The 16,942-nt window shown below is 44.1% G+C and overlaps 1 protein-coding gene and 1 long non-coding RNA gene across 2 annotated transcripts in view; one reads left to right on the top strand and one right to left on the bottom strand.

Moving 5' to 3' along the window:
- mdga1 (MAM domain containing glycosylphosphatidylinositol anchor 1) overlaps positions 1–16,942 on the bottom strand; it is a 170,128-nt gene that overhangs the window by 33,652 nt on the left and 119,534 nt on the right. Inside the window, exons 8-11 of the mRNA XM_088992820.1 lie at positions 15,873–16,202; positions 14,989–15,288; positions 9,775–10,041; positions 9,410–9,558 (exon numbers count right to left, since the gene is read on the bottom strand). Coding sequence (XP_088848946.1) covers positions 9,410–9,558; positions 9,775–10,041; positions 14,989–15,288; positions 15,873–16,202 — 1,046 coding nt within the window. The remainder of the gene's footprint in view (positions 1–9,409; positions 9,559–9,774; positions 10,042–14,988; positions 15,289–15,872; positions 16,203–16,942) is intronic.
- LOC148900824 (uncharacterized) overlaps positions 7,282–16,942 on the top strand; it is a 239,313-nt gene continuing 229,652 nt past the window's right edge. The window contains exon 1 of the long non-coding RNA XR_016114510.1: positions 7,282–7,478. This is a non-coding gene — a long non-coding RNA (uncharacterized LOC148900824). The remainder of the gene's footprint in view (positions 7,479–16,942) is intronic.

Below are 16,942 nucleotides of genomic sequence, written 5' to 3'. Positions count from 1 at the left end.
TTCATTCACTTGTGACTTCTTAGGCACCACTTGGTCCAGCCCAGTAACATGACACAACCAACTGTCAGTACAGTAAAAATGAAATAAAATAAATTGGAATTGAACTGACAAGTGTAAAAATCTTAATTGAGCGCAGCTGTTACCCTATAAAAGTAAAGTAAATCAGGTCCGAGTGTGTAATTTGTTGACACCATTTTAACAATGCTTTTGCTGCGTTCACCCGCCCCCGTCGAAAAGGCTCCATTAGCAGTGTATATGACGGTACTTGAAGACCTGACAGTGAGCCCTCTCTAATGCATTTAGGTCAGCCACTCGACCATGACACGCCGGTACACCCACGGTGTGCCATTATCAGGTAATGCATGCAACAGAAGGGTGTATTCTTTTTGTGTGTGTACGTGCGTGTGTGAGTGTGTATATGAACAGGCTAAATAGATTAAAGTGCAGGGACATAATGGGCATGAAATATGGACACCCTGTAATGCAAGACGGTCAGCAAACTGTGTGTTGACTAACGATACACTCCCCTACTTACGAACATTCGAGTTACAAACAACGGTACATACGAACATTTTATAGTAGCATGTGTAGTATTCTCTCCAGTTGTGCATGTAAATATCTTTATAGAGCATATATTTTATCAAATGTTTAACCAATACAGGTTACTTATACAAGCATTAAACATACTTATATAAAGCTTATACATACAGTAAAGTCTTGTTATATCGATATCGGTTATATCGATAGTACTGCTTATTACGATACTATTTCTATGAACACAAGGAGAAAATTTACATGCCGCCGGATCGGATATATCGATAGTGCGGTTATATAGATATTTTTTCCGACTCTCGAGAATATTGATATAACAAGACTTTACTGTACTTGCACTGATGCAACTTCCGAACGAATTCACCTTACGAATGACCATTCGGAACATATCTCGTTCGTAAGTTGGGGAGTGTCTGTATTGTATATTGTCTTTTCAAAAACTAACTCACTATACCAAAACATGCAAACGGCCTGTTGATTGCGTAAACAAAACAAAAAATGATGGAAAGCTAAAAACAGGTATTAGCTTTCAATACAGTTTCTCATCTGGACCATGTCACATTTTTGTAGTGTTTCGACATACCATCTGGAATCCACGGCAATCACCGCAAATCAGATTTGTCCATAACACCCCTCCGCCCCCTCTCGCATCTTCTTACAATGATCCCCCTTGGGCCATCGTGGCTTTTTTTTTCATTGTCCACGAGTCACCGAGGTTATCCCAATGGCAATGAGAGAATGTATTTTTGGATGTTGACTGTAGATACAGACTCATGGACACACAATGCACAATTCACAACTTGAATGTGAATACTTTGTGTTGGATATCCTTCACCTCACTCCGCTCCTTCTTCCCTCAGTGATAGTTCAGGTGAGCTGAGCAGGAAAGGCTGGCTCATTCCCTAATTCCCCATTTGCCTTTCTCATTTTCAGGATTTGCTTTCATTGCTCGTGTTGACCTGATCTTGTTAAAACTCCACTTGTGAATTGTCTGAATATTTTTTGTTATACGTATTACTATTGAGACTCACAACCCAAAGGTCGCAGTAGGACAGTATTCAACAACCTAGTGACCCAGACAGAGATTTGGCCATTACAGTTACGCTTGCATCAGACAGAGAATCGACCATTCTCTGTTAAACAATCAGCAGAAATGATTGTTTAACAGAGAATGGTTAATTCCATTTTTGAGTGAAATGTGATGTCATAAGCAAATGTGCATGACAATAGAGGGAGAAATATATGCCACATGGGTCACTTGTGTGGGAATCAGAGTATCGTATTTTCCGGTGTATAAGGCGCACTGAAGTATAAGACGCACCCCCAATGAATGGTGTATACACAAACTTTTTTCCATGTATAAGGCGCACCGGACTATAAGGCGCACCTTCAATGAATGAAAAAAGTTTTCCAAATATATAATATATAACAGTTATCCAAATATAAGGCGCACCTTCAATGAATGAAAAAAGTTTTCCAAATATATAATATATAACAGTTATCCAAATATAAGGCACACCCACATTATAAGGTGCGACAGTAGAGGCTGGGAGAAATTAAGTCGGTGGCTGCAAACAGTAGTTTTGAGACCTGTTGTGGCTCAATATTACTTCACATATAAGGCTCAAATGGCTGAGATATAAATGATGTGGTCAAAGAAAAGTCTTTAAATGTATAAGTATAAGGCGCAGGGTCATCTTTTGAAAAAAAAATTAAGGCTTTTGGGTGTGCCTTGTACACCAGAAAATACAATATCTTACACTACAATATTATTCAAATATTTGTTGTATGTGCGTAGGAATAAAACACTAAACAATGAAGTGAAAATGAATCAAAAATTAAATGCATCTGAAAATAGCTGAATCTATCCTCATCATCCTTTTACAAATGCAGATCGAAAGATGCTATTGTAGCCATTGAGGAATGAGCACACACGATGAATATGTGGAGACGTGTTTATTCCAACGGCTAACAAGTGGATCTCAACTGAACAGCCAAAGCAGTGCAATACATGCAACATGAACTGCCCCCTCCCCTGCACCTGCTGGGTGAGATGCCTGGTCCTAGTGCCCGCCACACAGCCCCCCCCAGAACACTCAGAAGGAAGGTCAAGGTGAAAATTTTGCAGGGGGCTTAACCAGCCTGCCCCAACGACTACGCAGTCCGTCATTAGGTGGTGTAGGTGATTCGGGCGAGACCTCAGTGGGGGAACGACACTCAACCCTGGCATGCCGCGGTGAGGCTGGAGGTTTCGGAGGGCGTCCGCGACGTGGGGCCTGGGCAGGCGAAACGTCCTCGCCTGCAACTAAATGAGCCGGTTTGAGCCTGTCTATTGAAATGCCCTCCCTCCGCCCACCCATATCGAGCACAAAACTCTTTTCACCGTGTTCGAGCACTCTAAACGGGCCGTCGTACGGCGGTCGGAGGGGAGAGCGGTGGGCATCGTGACGCACAAATACGAAACGGGCTGACCTAAGAGCAGACGGAACAAATATTTTGGGGACACAGTGGTGAATTGGTGCTGGAGTCAGGGGCTCTGCTGGCAAAAGGGGGAATGAAGGTGCACCCGAAGCTTCAGGCAGAAATTCACCAGGAACGCGGAGTGGTTGACCGAGCACTAACTCTGCGGGGGCGGCGTTAAGGTCTTCTTTCGGGGCCGAACGTAACCCGAGCAGGACCCAAGGAAGCTGGTCGACCCAGTTACCGTCCGACTTTCAGTGACCGGTGGAAGCGTTCGCACATCCCGTTAGCCTGCGGGTGGTAGGCCATAGTGCGGTGTACCTGCACACCCAAGGACTGCGCCATGGCCGACCAGAGCTCGGACACAAACTGGGGGCCTCTGTCCGAAGTGATATCGGATGGCGTGCCGAAACGTGCGACCCAGGACGACAGAAATGCGCGAGCAATATCTGCCAAGGTCGTGGAGGACAGGGGGACTGCTTCCGGCCACCTAGTGGTTCGATCGACCGTGGTGAGGAGATGTGTGCAACCCTGCGAAGGAGGGAGGGGCCCGACCAGATCCACATGGACGTGGTCAAATCTCCTGTCCGGAATTGGAAAAGTTTCCAGGTTTGCTCGGGTGTGCCTGTGGACTTTGGCGCGCTGACATGCCACGCATGCAGCTGCCCACTTCCTGACGTCCTTCCGTAACCCAGGCCAGACAAACTTGGCCCCAATAAGTTTGACTGACGCCCGGACGCCAGGGTGTGAGAGGGAATGAATAGAATTAAAAATTCGCTGACGCCACTCCTGCGGAACCACGGGACGAGTGCGACCCGTAGACACATCGCAGAGGAGAGCGGGACCCCCTTCACACAGTGCCACCTTCTCAAGTTTCAGGGCTGTGCCTGCTGCCTTGAGTTCGTGGATGTCCGGATCCTCAGATTGGGCGGTGGCCAACTCTGAAAAATCCACCCCGAGCTGGACTGGACACACAATCGCGCGTGACAAGCAATCGGCCACAGGGTTACATTTGCCGGCCACGTGCTGAATGTCTGTTGTGAATTCAGAAATGGCCGCCAAATGCCGTTGCTGTCGGGCCGACCACGGTTCAGTCACCTTTGACATGGCGAATGTCAGTGGTTTGTGATCCACATATGCGGTAAACCGGCGCCCCTCGAGGAGGAAACGAAAATGGCGCGTTGCAAGATAGAGTGCTAACAGCTCTCTGTCGAAAACACTGTACTTGCGTTCGTTATCCTGCAGTTTCCGACTGAAAAATGCAAGGGGCTGCCATTCGTTCTCCACAAGCTGCTCAACCACCGCCCCTACGGCAACATCAGACGCGTCGGTAGTAAAAGCTACCTGTGCGGTTGAGATTGGGTGGACCAGAAGAGTTGCGCCCGCAAGAGCTTCCTTGGCCCGTTGGAAGGATTGTGCTCGTTGCGGTGCCCACTCGACGGGGTCGTTAGCCTTCTTTTTTCTCAAGGCGCCGTAGAGGGGTTGTAGGAGGTCGGCTGCGTGAGGAAAAAACCGGTTGTAAAAATTGATCATTCCCAAAAACTCCTGCAGAGCCTTAACTGTGGCCGGGCGGGGGAAATCCACCACTGCTTGCACTTTGGCGGGTAAGGGGATGGCGCCCTGTGGAGAAATGCGATGCCCCAAGAAATCGATCTTGGACAGACCAAATTGGCACTTAACAGGGTTGACTATAAGGCCGTGCGAATCAAGGCGCTTGAAAACTTCGGTTAAGTGCGACAGGTGTTCCTCCGGTGAAGGGCTGGCCACAAGGATGTCGTCTAGATAGACAAATACAAAATCAAGACCTCGCAAGACTGAGTCCATCAGTCTCTGAAAGGTCTGTGCCGCCCCCTTCAGGCCAAAAGGCATACGGAGGAATTCAAAAAGGCCAAAAGGGGTTATTACTGCAGTTTTTGGCACATCTTCTGCCCGTACCGGAACCTGGTGATAACCGCGAACGAGGTCAACTTTGGAAAAGATCACGGCTCCGGCCAAACGTGCGGAAAAGTCCTGGATGTGCGGAATTGGGTAACGATCGTGTGTGGTTACATTATTAAGCCGACGAAAATCACCGCACGGCCGCCAAGAACCGTCACTTTTGGGGACCATGTGCAATGGTGAGGCCCACGGGCTGTTGGAACGCCTTACGATGCCCAAGCGCTCCATCGCCGCGAACTCCCCTTTCGCCATTGCCAATTTTGTCGCACCGAGGCGACGAGCGCGGGCAAAAACTGGCGGGCCAACCGTGGGAATGAAATGCTCTACCCTGTGTTTAGTATCGGCATTGGAAAAGGCGGGTGTGGTTAACGACGGATAATCGGTCAGCAGGCATTCATAAACGTTACCCGATGTTAAATAATTTGCATGCGTTAACGCCCCGAGCCCTCCGGCCTCGCACGGAAAAGTGGCGAAAGAGATGGCGTCAATCAAACGACGGTTGGCAATGTCCACAAGAAGTCCGTGAGCACATAAAAAATCGGCGCCAATTATGGGAACTGTGGTCGCGGCAACAATAAAGTTCCACTTGAATTCCCGTCCGTGGAAACGCACAGTCACCGACCTGGAACCGAAGTTAGCGATGGGCGAGCCGTTAGCTGCGCACAAGGCAAGCCCGCATCCACCTGCCATCTTGTCCGCAGCGGTGGGCGTCAGCAGGCTTACTTGTGCCCCGCTGTCCACAAGGAAACGTCTTCCTGACGAGGAGTCCGTGACGAAAAACAGCTCGCTTTCGTTGCTGGCGCCCACGGCTGCTACTGGGTGTTGGGCGTTGAAAATTGCTGTCGTCTCGTGGGAGCAGGGAGGTGCGCAGCGTCGAGCCTTGGCGCCAAACCGCTGATGGAAATAGCAGGTGGCTTTCCCGCGCCGCTTCTGCGATCCCACTGCGGCCACGACGGTCGGATCAATTTGCACGGCTAACCGCCGTATCGCCAGAAGCGCTCGATCTGCTTCTTCCGCCAAGCCACAATAGTCGCCGGTGGCTAGGCACGTCGAGTTAGCGAGCACGGCGCGCACTTCGGGTGGTAGCTGGCGAAGGAAAATGTGAGGGAAAAGGAATCCGCCATCATCCGCATTTAACAGCGACAGCATTTTGTCCATTAGATCCACTGCTGTTCCGTCGCTGAGTCCGGGAAGCGAAAGAAGTCTGTCTGCTCTCTCGGAGGCCGACAGCGTGAACCGTCGGAGCAGCCATTGTTTGAGCGCGTCGTACTTCCTGCATCGTGGAGGCGCGCGCAGAAGTTGCATCATGCGATGCGTTGTCGGTTGGTCGAGGGACGCCACGACCATGTAATATTTTAGGTCATCTGTCGTGACGCCTTGTAGGTGGAAAAGTGCTTCCACATGCTGGAACCACGAAGCCGGGTCGCTGTGCCAGAACTCGGGCAACTTCGCGGTGTAGGCGGCAGCTGCGAGTTTGGGCGCCGGTCGTGGCGACATGGCCGTAGAAGAAACATCTTCGTCCGTTGCCATGAACATTTCCATTGTCGGGGTCACCAGTGTAGAGGAATGAGCACACACGATGAATATGTGGAGACGTGTTTATTCCAACGGCTAACAAGTGGATCTCAACTGAACAGCCAAAGCAGTGCAATACATGCAACATGAACTGCCCCCTCCCCTGCACCTGCTGGGTGAGATGCCTGGTCCTAGTGCCCGCCACACTATGCTCAATTATTTTTGCAGGAATACGAATAGTTACAGCATTAAAAAGTACTGTATTTTCACCTAGAAGCCCTCCATTTATTTCAAAAGCTGACCATGTGCCTTATAATCCAGTGTGCCATATTTAAAGAAAGGTGTTAAAATATGGCATCAATTGATGGTGCACCTTATAATCCAGTGCGCCTTAAGGTTGGAAAATACGGTAAATAAATGTTCACAACAGTGACACTGGAAAGAGTCAATATCTGTATGATACAGTAGTATGAATAATCCAGGTTGATCCCGGTAGTTTACAATTACTGTACGATAAGATTGGAAATTAGAAAAACATGGAACTAAATAAGCCTTAAAACTACACACAACATACCTTATTCTATGTATAATAAATGTGCTATTGTATTGTAATGAAAGAAATACACTGCATTATATCATAAAGTCACTTTATTTACATTTGTGTTGGTCATTTATGGCTTGATGGAATGGCGTTGGAGGTCGAAGGTCAAAGAGAATTGCTGTTTGGAAAGAGAGGCGCATTACATGAGGACTGTAATTAAAGAAATAAACTGTGCTGTAAAATAAAGTTTTATTTCCCTTTTTGATGGTTTATGGAAGGAGAGTCACCTTCCGTAAGGACTGTTGGTAACTTAACCTCTGGTGCTGTTCGGTCGTGTGCTTCCGCCGAAGATCATTCCGCCAGCCGTGGTGGGTGTGTATTATGAAAATAGTGCTTATTATAAGGTTTAATTTTCATAAATTTGACGTTTGTAAGACAAAAAGTTTGTAAGTTGAGGTGTTTGTAAGTTGAGGTCTCACTGTATCTTGCTTAAAATATGAAACATTTAAAGACTTTTCTTTGACCACATCATTCATATCTCGCGCCGTTCATTGTTCCAAATCAATAAACTCCCTGTGGTTGATCAACAGGGGAGAGCAATGATATCTGCACACACAAGCTCCTTTTCCTCAATCGAAACACACCAGGCAGTTCAATTTCAAAACATCTACATTCGAGTCACCACTAACTATTATAACGATAACGAGACAAATTACGTGTAAAACGAGTGGAAGATTGTTGAGGCCTTTGCACATTGGAAACAAAGAATTATGCACAAGCTAAATACGGAACGAGAACATGAGAGGCGACTGCCTCTTCAAATAATAAAGACTGTGAGGTTAATTATTCTCTCAGCCTCTATTAATGGCTCGCTTTCATGATTACATCCGGCAGTCTGCCGCTCTGAACTATGCGTATGTAAAGTCATGGTTTGTTTTTATGTGGATGTGTGACCAGAAGATGTGTCTAGAGAGATTGGAATTTACTAAATACGTATTACATCCGAATATTATTCAGTTACATCAATGTGCACCTTTAATTCATCTTGATTAATTTTCTTTATTTTTTATTCTCATGGGTGGAGTTTCCTTTCTTCAACATTTTCAAAAAACAAAAACCCTTAATCAAACAAGTTGTGTTTTATTATATTTTTACTTTTCTCAAGTCTTCACACAAACCTAACAGGCAGAAGCCGACACATGCGTTGCATGCGGGTGTTGAAAAGTATGTCAGTTCTACAGTAAAGTGTGTTACGGACTCAATGTGCCCCCCCCCCTCTTCCCGAGAGCCTCACATCATCAAGCATGTGCTAAAAAGATGTAGTACTGAGGCGTTAAGAGGATGAGCCGTAGAAAGTGTTGCCGGAATAGATGGCTTGTGAAATTGATATGGTATGACTTTTCAGTGATCTGCTCTTTCGGTAAATAGTTGAGGAGACCGTCAAGATTTACTGTTTTCCTTCCATTTGTATCTTCTTTCTTCCCTTCCAATGCTGTCGTCAACTTTTCTTTTCCAATTTCAACAAACATAAACATCCACATCATTCATGACAAAAACATTATGACAAAAGTGCCATTCAAGTTTATTGTATTAACAATATGAAGTCTTCAGGTGACATGAAATGGAGAGATGAAGGCAGTGACGTGCAGTCTGGGGAGGCAGGTGCCAAGATATATATATATATATATATATATATATATATATATATATATATATATATATATATATATATATATATATATATATATATATATATATATATATATATATATATATATATACGTAGCCACTTTGATTAGATTGTAATATCAGTGTCATTTTCTCAACTCTCATAACGCGCACTTAACTGAGCCTTTATACCTGGACTTTGGATTGAAAAGAGATGTCACATGAAAATAAACTCACTGACAGTCATGAGCCTCGGAAGAGAGGCAATTAAAAATATAAAAAATAAAGGAAGAGGCGGTGCACCGTGTCATTGTTTATTCAGTCTAAGTCCCCAATTGATTAACTACACACTCACTCACCCTCCCAGAGCTCTTAAAGACCCATGCTTACTTTGTATGCATGCGTCGCTTGATCCAGATGTGCATCCTTGTGCTTGACAAAACAGGCAGACCTCATTCTGTGTTCATTATGCGTGGTTCTGATTCACAGGTAACTACAATTTAGTCTTGTTTAAATGAAGCTAACATGTATGTAATACAAAATCTGTAAAAACATATATGGCATACCTCTTAAAAAAAGATACTTGTAAGCCCAAGGGTGTACATGCAGACACCATACAGATCGGCTTGAATATTACTTTAAACCCTAAACCTTTGAATGCGATGCGTTAACTGCAAGCAGCAACTTTTTCATACATTTTGCAGGCTCCATCAGTGCAATAACTTTTGGATTTACCTTTCGGACAACAATCCAGTAGCCAATAATGCGATCCGTGGCTTCAGGGTCTTTCTGGGTCCACTGCAGGTTGTAAGAGTAGTTGTTCTCTTTGAGAATTCTCACCGGGTTGGGCGTGTCAAAGTAGAATTCTGCTCTGTAAGGTTGCGCTTGAGAGCAGTGAGAGAAAAGAAGAAATGTTCTGTTTATTTGACAATTCCATCACTAAACTTCATTACATAGACAATTGGAAGGAAACCATCTCAGTGAAAAACATAAAACACAGCAACATCCTGATTCATGCAAAATACATATTTTTTTCCGCTGATCCGATTTCGGAGTGTTTGACACCACATCGCTGTCAATTATTGTTTTATGTTCCTTACCAGAGACATTAAATCTACACGTGGATGTCCCCACACTATTGCTGACTCTGCACTCATAAGATCCATTGTTCGTAGGCTCCAGTTTGAATCTCAGCTCAAGAGTCTCTTTCAAGTCAGGCATGGGCATAAGGATGAAGTTGCCATTGCGGTACCAGCGGATGTCCGTGATACGTGGCGGATTAGAGCGGAGGACAGAACACCTGAGGGTCACCATTTGATAGTTCCTTGCACGTGTGTCCTGATCCACTGGGTCCAGAATGGGAGGATCTGCCAAGACAAGTGAAAAAATGTTTAGCCGGGTTATGATCGTTCAAAGATGAAGGCTGAAGAAACCTTTTCATCGATGGGCCATTCCTGTACGACTGAAAGCCTACACAGACGTAAATGTCAAAACCAATGCCTGAATATGAACAAGCGATCCAAAATGGCGGCAACCAGCGATTGGTCCACTGACATATTTAGGTGGCCTTCAGGTTATAATATGTCATTTGGGTAGTTAATAAATACTGTTTCAATATGTCCACCTAATATATAAGATATAAGATTTTGTTCAGGGTGGACCCATCCTCACGCAAAAAGTTAGTTGGGATTAGCTCCAACTCACCCACAAACAGATGTATGAAGGATGTACAATACTCTGAAGACTATATCAGACCAAAGTGGATGTAGAAGACCCAGCCTATCGGGTTGCGCAAACAAGTACTATGCCTGACTTGGCCATCCCGCGGCTCCCGAGCCTCATGTGGCTCTTTGGCTGATTTAATGCGGCTCTTCAGGGGATTTCACATGACATGCGTCAAAAATGTTTGCCGCTGGGGCTGCCATTCATTTCCTACATACCGTATTTTCACGACCATAGAGTGCGCTGCACATTTTGGAGAAAATGTAAGACTTTTAAGTGCACCATATAGTCGTGAAAATACCGTAGCAAGCTGACCAGGTGAAGTCAACACGCATGAGCGTGAGATGAAAATCAATAATTTGAGTCGTAAACAATTTGTGTCAAGTTCGCTCTCAAAAAGGCAGGGAAAAAATGCACAGCAAAACGGAATTATGACGATGACCACAGGACATTTTTAACAGCGTGGGCGAGTTTATATTTTTTGTTGTTGTTTTTGTTGTTGTAATGGCAAGCCATTCTGCCTTATATGTCAGGCGTCATTACCGCATTTTAAAGCTTCAAATCTTCAGCGCCACTTTAGCTCACTCCATGCTAACATCGACCAGGAATTTCCAAAAGGCACTGAACTTCGCACGCACAAGTTGGTCACTTTGAAAAGTCAGACAGAAAAGCAGATCCAGTTTTTCTGAAAATTTACGAAGCACCCAGAGGCCGTAACGCTTGCGACTGGCCTGTAACATTGCACAGGCTAAAAAGCCATAAAATGAACGGGAGTTTGTAAAGAAATGCCTCAGTGAAGAGCCAGATTTGAAGAAGATAGTTCAAGACTAGGAATGCCACTATGCAACATGCATAGTAAGAGAAAAACGCTATTGTAAATTATTATGTTTTTGTTTGTGGACTTGGTTGAACTGAGTTTGTGTGTTTAAGACAGTGGTCTTTGTTGAAAATGTGCCCGTGGTTTTCGTACTCTATGAGTTAATTCCTGTATTATTTGTTGATTTTGTATTTAAAATGTGATATTTATAATACATCTGGCTGAGCAGAGGTCTATGTGTGTGAGGGATGGGGTGATGTCCATATGTGCCCATGTGTACAATGTGGCTCTTTGCAGTAATATTGTAAAAAATGTGTCTCAGACTGATTGGCCACCCCAGTACTATGCAATCGGGTACCTGGAAAGATGACTTAAATGGAAATCATGAGTAACTTCTCTTACATACACAATATTACCATGAAAACGTCAACATGTCAAAGAAGCCCAAACTTCCCCCCCTGTTAATCTACCTAACAAGCCACAATTAACCTGCCTGGAGCCTGCCCGCCTTTGCGGATATTGACTGACTATCTGGTGTTGCCTCAAGGTTAGCGAAGACACAACCCAGGCAAATTAGTCCACCACAAATCACCAGGGCAGCTAGTTCACCCCCGGCTAATCATGTGCATAATAGACACGCTGCTAATGGAAATACCGCCTGACTAACAGCATCGTGATTGTGTGTTCGGAGTCCCAGGGGTGAGGGAGCATTGCTACAGTGCATTACGAGTCACGTTTATCAGATGCAGGTGTAATTATAGTCTAATCTATGTCATATAGACAGACTGGAATGGTGAAATCAATGAGCAGAATGGTCTGAAGAGAGATGCAAAGACCGATGTAACCACTGAAATACCAGAATACTCATCGTTATGAGACGTGCACATATTGTGGCAAGCGTACAGTGTAATATGCACTGTGGAACGACTGGGCGGCGTAGGGTTTTGTAATGCTGTGGTCGGACTACGGCTGCTGTTTAGAGTTGGCATAATGATGTCTGACTTATCAGAACATGTGAACATGTGTCAAGAGCACGATGGAGTAGGGGGTTGAGAAGTAGGACTTTTTTTATGTCATTTTTTAAGTTTTCAACATATGGACCAGCGAGGGTGTCTTTGCCCTTTTGGGCCATGAGACAAACTGGATATTTGGTGATTGGGTGCATTTTAAACCGTTTCTGGTTATTATTAACTCATTCACTGCCATTTCCGAATTTATTCGGGAATTAAAAATATGATGTGGAGCGCCATTCCCGAATTTGTTCACGTTTAGTTTTTTCTTGCGGGGGGATAAAGTGCTGGTCAGACCTCTAGCAATGTTTTTTTTCCTTTCACGAGGGAGCAACATTTGCATTTCGTACAGCGGCCTCCACTTGCACCTCATCTTACGCCAGATCCATATAACTTGGGAATTAAATCTTTTTTTCTGATGGAAAAAAGAGAATGTAAGATTTCTTTCACTGCATTGAATGTATAGTCCTAAAACTCAATATTCGGTGCGTCCTGGAATTTGATTGAACATTACAAAAACCTTGGCACTGGAGTGGACACGTTTGCACGTCTGGCAGTGAATGACTTGAATACGCTCACAAAATATCCTGGATCCACAATATGCTCTCTTTTTGAGACAAGTTGCATGTTTGATTTTTCGTCAAACCTGTGATTGAGTTACCTTAGTCACCATGTATTCTTTCATTCTACAATGGCTCATGATACTCTCATCAGAAGAGGACTGTGAATGTAAACCAAGGTTTCATTGAATGCATATAAATTGATCTCCGGGATAGCAATACTAGCCCTGCCGAAAATTTACAGTAAACAATGTAAAATTCAATTTAGAGCTGGGTATGGTGTGGGCATATGGCGACGAGGGATGACAGGTAGGGAGAAAGCATCAATGAGGAAGACGAACAATGGGGGAAAATACACTGTGAAAGTAAGCAAAGTTGATGATTGAATATGAGCAAAAGGATGCAGACACTGAATGACCAGACTGGATAGAAGGAGGGTGGGCTAGGGAGAGGCTCCGTTAGTTGATGAATGATGATGAGAATGGCAATGAGGAAGAACAGCAAGGTGGGTTGAAAAATATAACATGCAAAGAAAACAGATCGGGGGGGGTGTCAAGTTTGCATCTGTCATACAAATGTTTCCCTCACATGGATGAATGGACAAAATGGGCAAAAAAAACAGGATAATGTGGCAAAAATGAAGGACAGCCTGAAATTGAGACTGATCTGTTTTCTAACACATTCCTGAGCTGCTGTTGAATTGCTATATTTCCCCTTTTTGCTTACCATCTTGTTCATCGCCATAACCTGACAATGACACTTTTTTTAACTTAGCACCTAACCTTTCATCTCCCCATCACCCCCTTCCACCAATTTTCCAGTTTTTTTTTTCATCTACACACACGCTTACTGCTCTATCCACGTGTTTGGTCTCTATGTTTCTCTCTGCACCAAGAATGGGGTGGCCACCTGGTCCGTTAATCAGACTTGGCCAGTGTGGACAGCGGGGCTCACACAGTGCTGCCCTTCCGCCGGGCTTGCATGAGCAAGCCCTATAAATCCTTACGGACGATGGGAGCACAATGGAATTCAGTAATTTAAACCGCTTCATTCTGCTCCGGCCACATCATGTACAGTATATCTTAGCTGTCTTAATTACAACAAGAACATTTATTTATTTATTTATTCATTCATTCAATTATTCATTTACCATATTTTCCAGTGTATGAGGCACACCGCAGTATAAGGCACATCCCCAATGACTGGTGTATTTTCAAACTTTTTCCATATATAAGGCGCACCTTCAATGAATGACAAACGTTTTCCAAAAATAATATATAAATGTTTTCCAAATATGAGGAACGCCACATTATAAGGCGCAATAGTAGAGCCTGAGGTTACCTGTTGTGGCTCAATATTACTTTACATATAAAATGCACCCGCATATAAGGCACAGGGTCATCTTTTGAAGAACATGAAGGCCTTTGGTGCACCGTATACACCGGAAAATATGGTATATGGGTGTTGCACTACTTGTTCTCCAGGGTGAAATGGAGTCAGCAGCTGCTAATAGTAGGTACGAAACCTGTTGTGTCTCATTATTACTTCACATATAAAGCGCAGGGTCATCTTTTGAAGAAATTCAAAGCTTTTGGATGTGTCTTATAAACCGGAAAATACTGTATTTATTTGTGCATTTGTCGTTCTTGATTTATTTACTTTATTTATTGATTTGTGCATTTGCTATTTATTTGTGCATTTGTTTGTTAATTTATCTTGTGAAGGTTAAATGAAAATCTAGATGACTTCAGTAAAAGCACCTCATGGATCAAACAGACGTTACTTATTAAAGGACAATAAGACAATGACAAAGGTGGCAATTATGTTCCTGTGGTGCGTGTAAACTCAGATGAGTTGGCAAATGAATTTGGCAATAGATTTGATATTGATGCTATGTCATTTGACTTTTTTGTCTTTTTATTTTTTTTTCTCAGATGTTTTTGAGATGAACGTCTACTCACATATATGATATCAGACACTAGTTCAGAGGTATATGGTTGTGTTCACATGAGGACTTAAAAAGACTTATTTAGAACAATGTGACAAAAATTTGGACTCCTGGCTTTCTCTTCGCTAATCTTTATCACCAGACTAAAACTTTCCTTAGACTTGAGAAGCTAAACAGGCCCAACGTAGTCCAAATGTTCCTGTTGTGGAGGTAGAAAAACATATTTTTTAGGCGAAAATATTCACTTGGACACTCACATTGCACATTGAGCTGAACTTGCGCCTCTCGTCGTTTGATGTTGAGTCCGTTGTAAGGAGCAGTCTGACAGCGGTAAATCCCCATCATGTCGCGGCTTAGATTTTTCAGCTTCAAGCGGCCATCGGGCGTCTCCACCATAGCCTTTCCAGACGGCATCAGCAAGTCCTTTTCGGTGCGGGACCAGAGGATCGGTGGACGTGGTTTGCCATCCACCACTAAGCATACCAGCTCCGCTGTCCCGCCTTCCCTTGCACTAACTAGTTGACCTCCTGCAGGGACCGTCAGTATCGGTGGGGATACTAGGAGATGGAAAGATGCAAAAGATTGAACATATGTTGATAGAAACGACATCCCATCATAGTGTAGCACTTAATATGCAAGGCAATGCGTAGGATCTGTGAGGTGAGTGTTGATATAAAAACCGCAGATGGTGGCCGACAGTTAAATTTGAAAATAGAGGCAGATGGTGAATAAAAAGGTACAAAAGAAAGCGGCGTTAACAAGGCAAATTTTATTGAACACTCACATTGCTTTAATGCAACATGGGAACCGTGAAGAGCAACGGCTGTACAGTTTGGAGCACTAACATTGTGGCTAATCACACACGGATTAAAGTACGGACTTATTGACATCTATTTTGGGAAGGACAAGGGGCCAAAAGGAAAGCACGGGGGTGTTTCAAGATGTACACTGTAGCAGTCCACTCTCCAATTTCGCCCTACCATGTCCGTCCCTCTTCTCCCCAAGAAACGAGTCCCCAAATTTTCCCATTGTGGGACTATTAAGGGCTTTCTGATTCTGAACTCCTCAACTGGCCTAATAAATCACTCCCATGATTATATAGATGAAGGTTATAACACTATTTAAAAAAAACAGATCTTACCACTGTTCTGTGAGATGTTGACATCCACTCGGAGCTCCGGCACACTGCTGCCAGGGAAGTTTGCCACGCAACTATAGGTGGCCAAGTCTCTGAATTTCATGTCCACGATCTCCAAGCTGCTCGTGCCCGGCGCCATATCGGGATCGCTGCGCAGCAAGATCAGACTGTCCGTGTTGAAGACCAATGCCCCATTCTTGTACCAGGTGTAGTTGACCTTGTCCTGAGGGTTGGCATCGACGTGACACGACAGCTTGAGGTCTCGACCCATCTGGATGGTCTCGCTGTCCTTGTTGGAATCCGGAGTAATCTGGAAGGTCAGGTTGCTCATCGCTGGGTCAACAGAGGAAGAGGGCTGGTTAAGCTAATTGAATGTCAGAGGATTGTCCGGAAAATACTGAACAATCTTTTTCTCTCAAAATATAAAAAAGGTGGAATTATAGCTATTATAGTTATAATCTTATGAATCTTCATCTTATTAAGTGGGTCTGTAGCCACAAGGGGACACAAGCCAGTGTCTTATTGTGCTGGTCCCAAGTTCGGATAAATACAGAGGTTTGTGTCACTAAGGGCATCAGACGTAAAAGCTTGGCCAAAACAAACATGCGAATCAAACCTCTGACGATGGAGGACACTGATTCACTGTGGCGACCCCTGAAGGGAAAAGCCGAAAGGGGTCTATAGCTATATCTTATGTGGTGTTTAAAAAGGGGTCTATAGCTATATCTTATGTGGTGTTTAACAGCTGATGTGAGTGTGTAGATCACAACCGTATAAATTCTAAGGCAATTTGAACAAAGCGGTGTCTGGGAACTCAACTAAGATGGCGATATTTGTTTCCTGAAAAGTATCCATTTTCACAGCGTGACGATATTCGGGTGCATTGGCGATTTCAATGTGTCTGTGAGTGATAAAACAGAATTTGCAATGATAAGATATAAAAAAATGTAAAGTGATGACTGATGAATTAATGATTTATTATAAAAAAGAAATAAACAAGAGTGAATTACAATTTTGGAATACAGCGTGAAAGTGAAAGTCTTGAGAGGCGAATGTCGAATGTGGGACAAATG

Source organism: Hippocampus bargibanti, linkage group LG03 (assembly GCF_051943395.1).
Source record: "Hippocampus bargibanti isolate YZ-2025 linkage group LG03, ASM5194339v1, whole genome shotgun sequence".
Taxonomy (NCBI): Eukaryota; Metazoa; Chordata; class Actinopteri; order Syngnathiformes; family Syngnathidae; genus Hippocampus; species Hippocampus bargibanti.
Note: the sequence above shows the minus strand (reverse complement) of the source record. Positions and strands in the feature narration are given on the sequence as shown.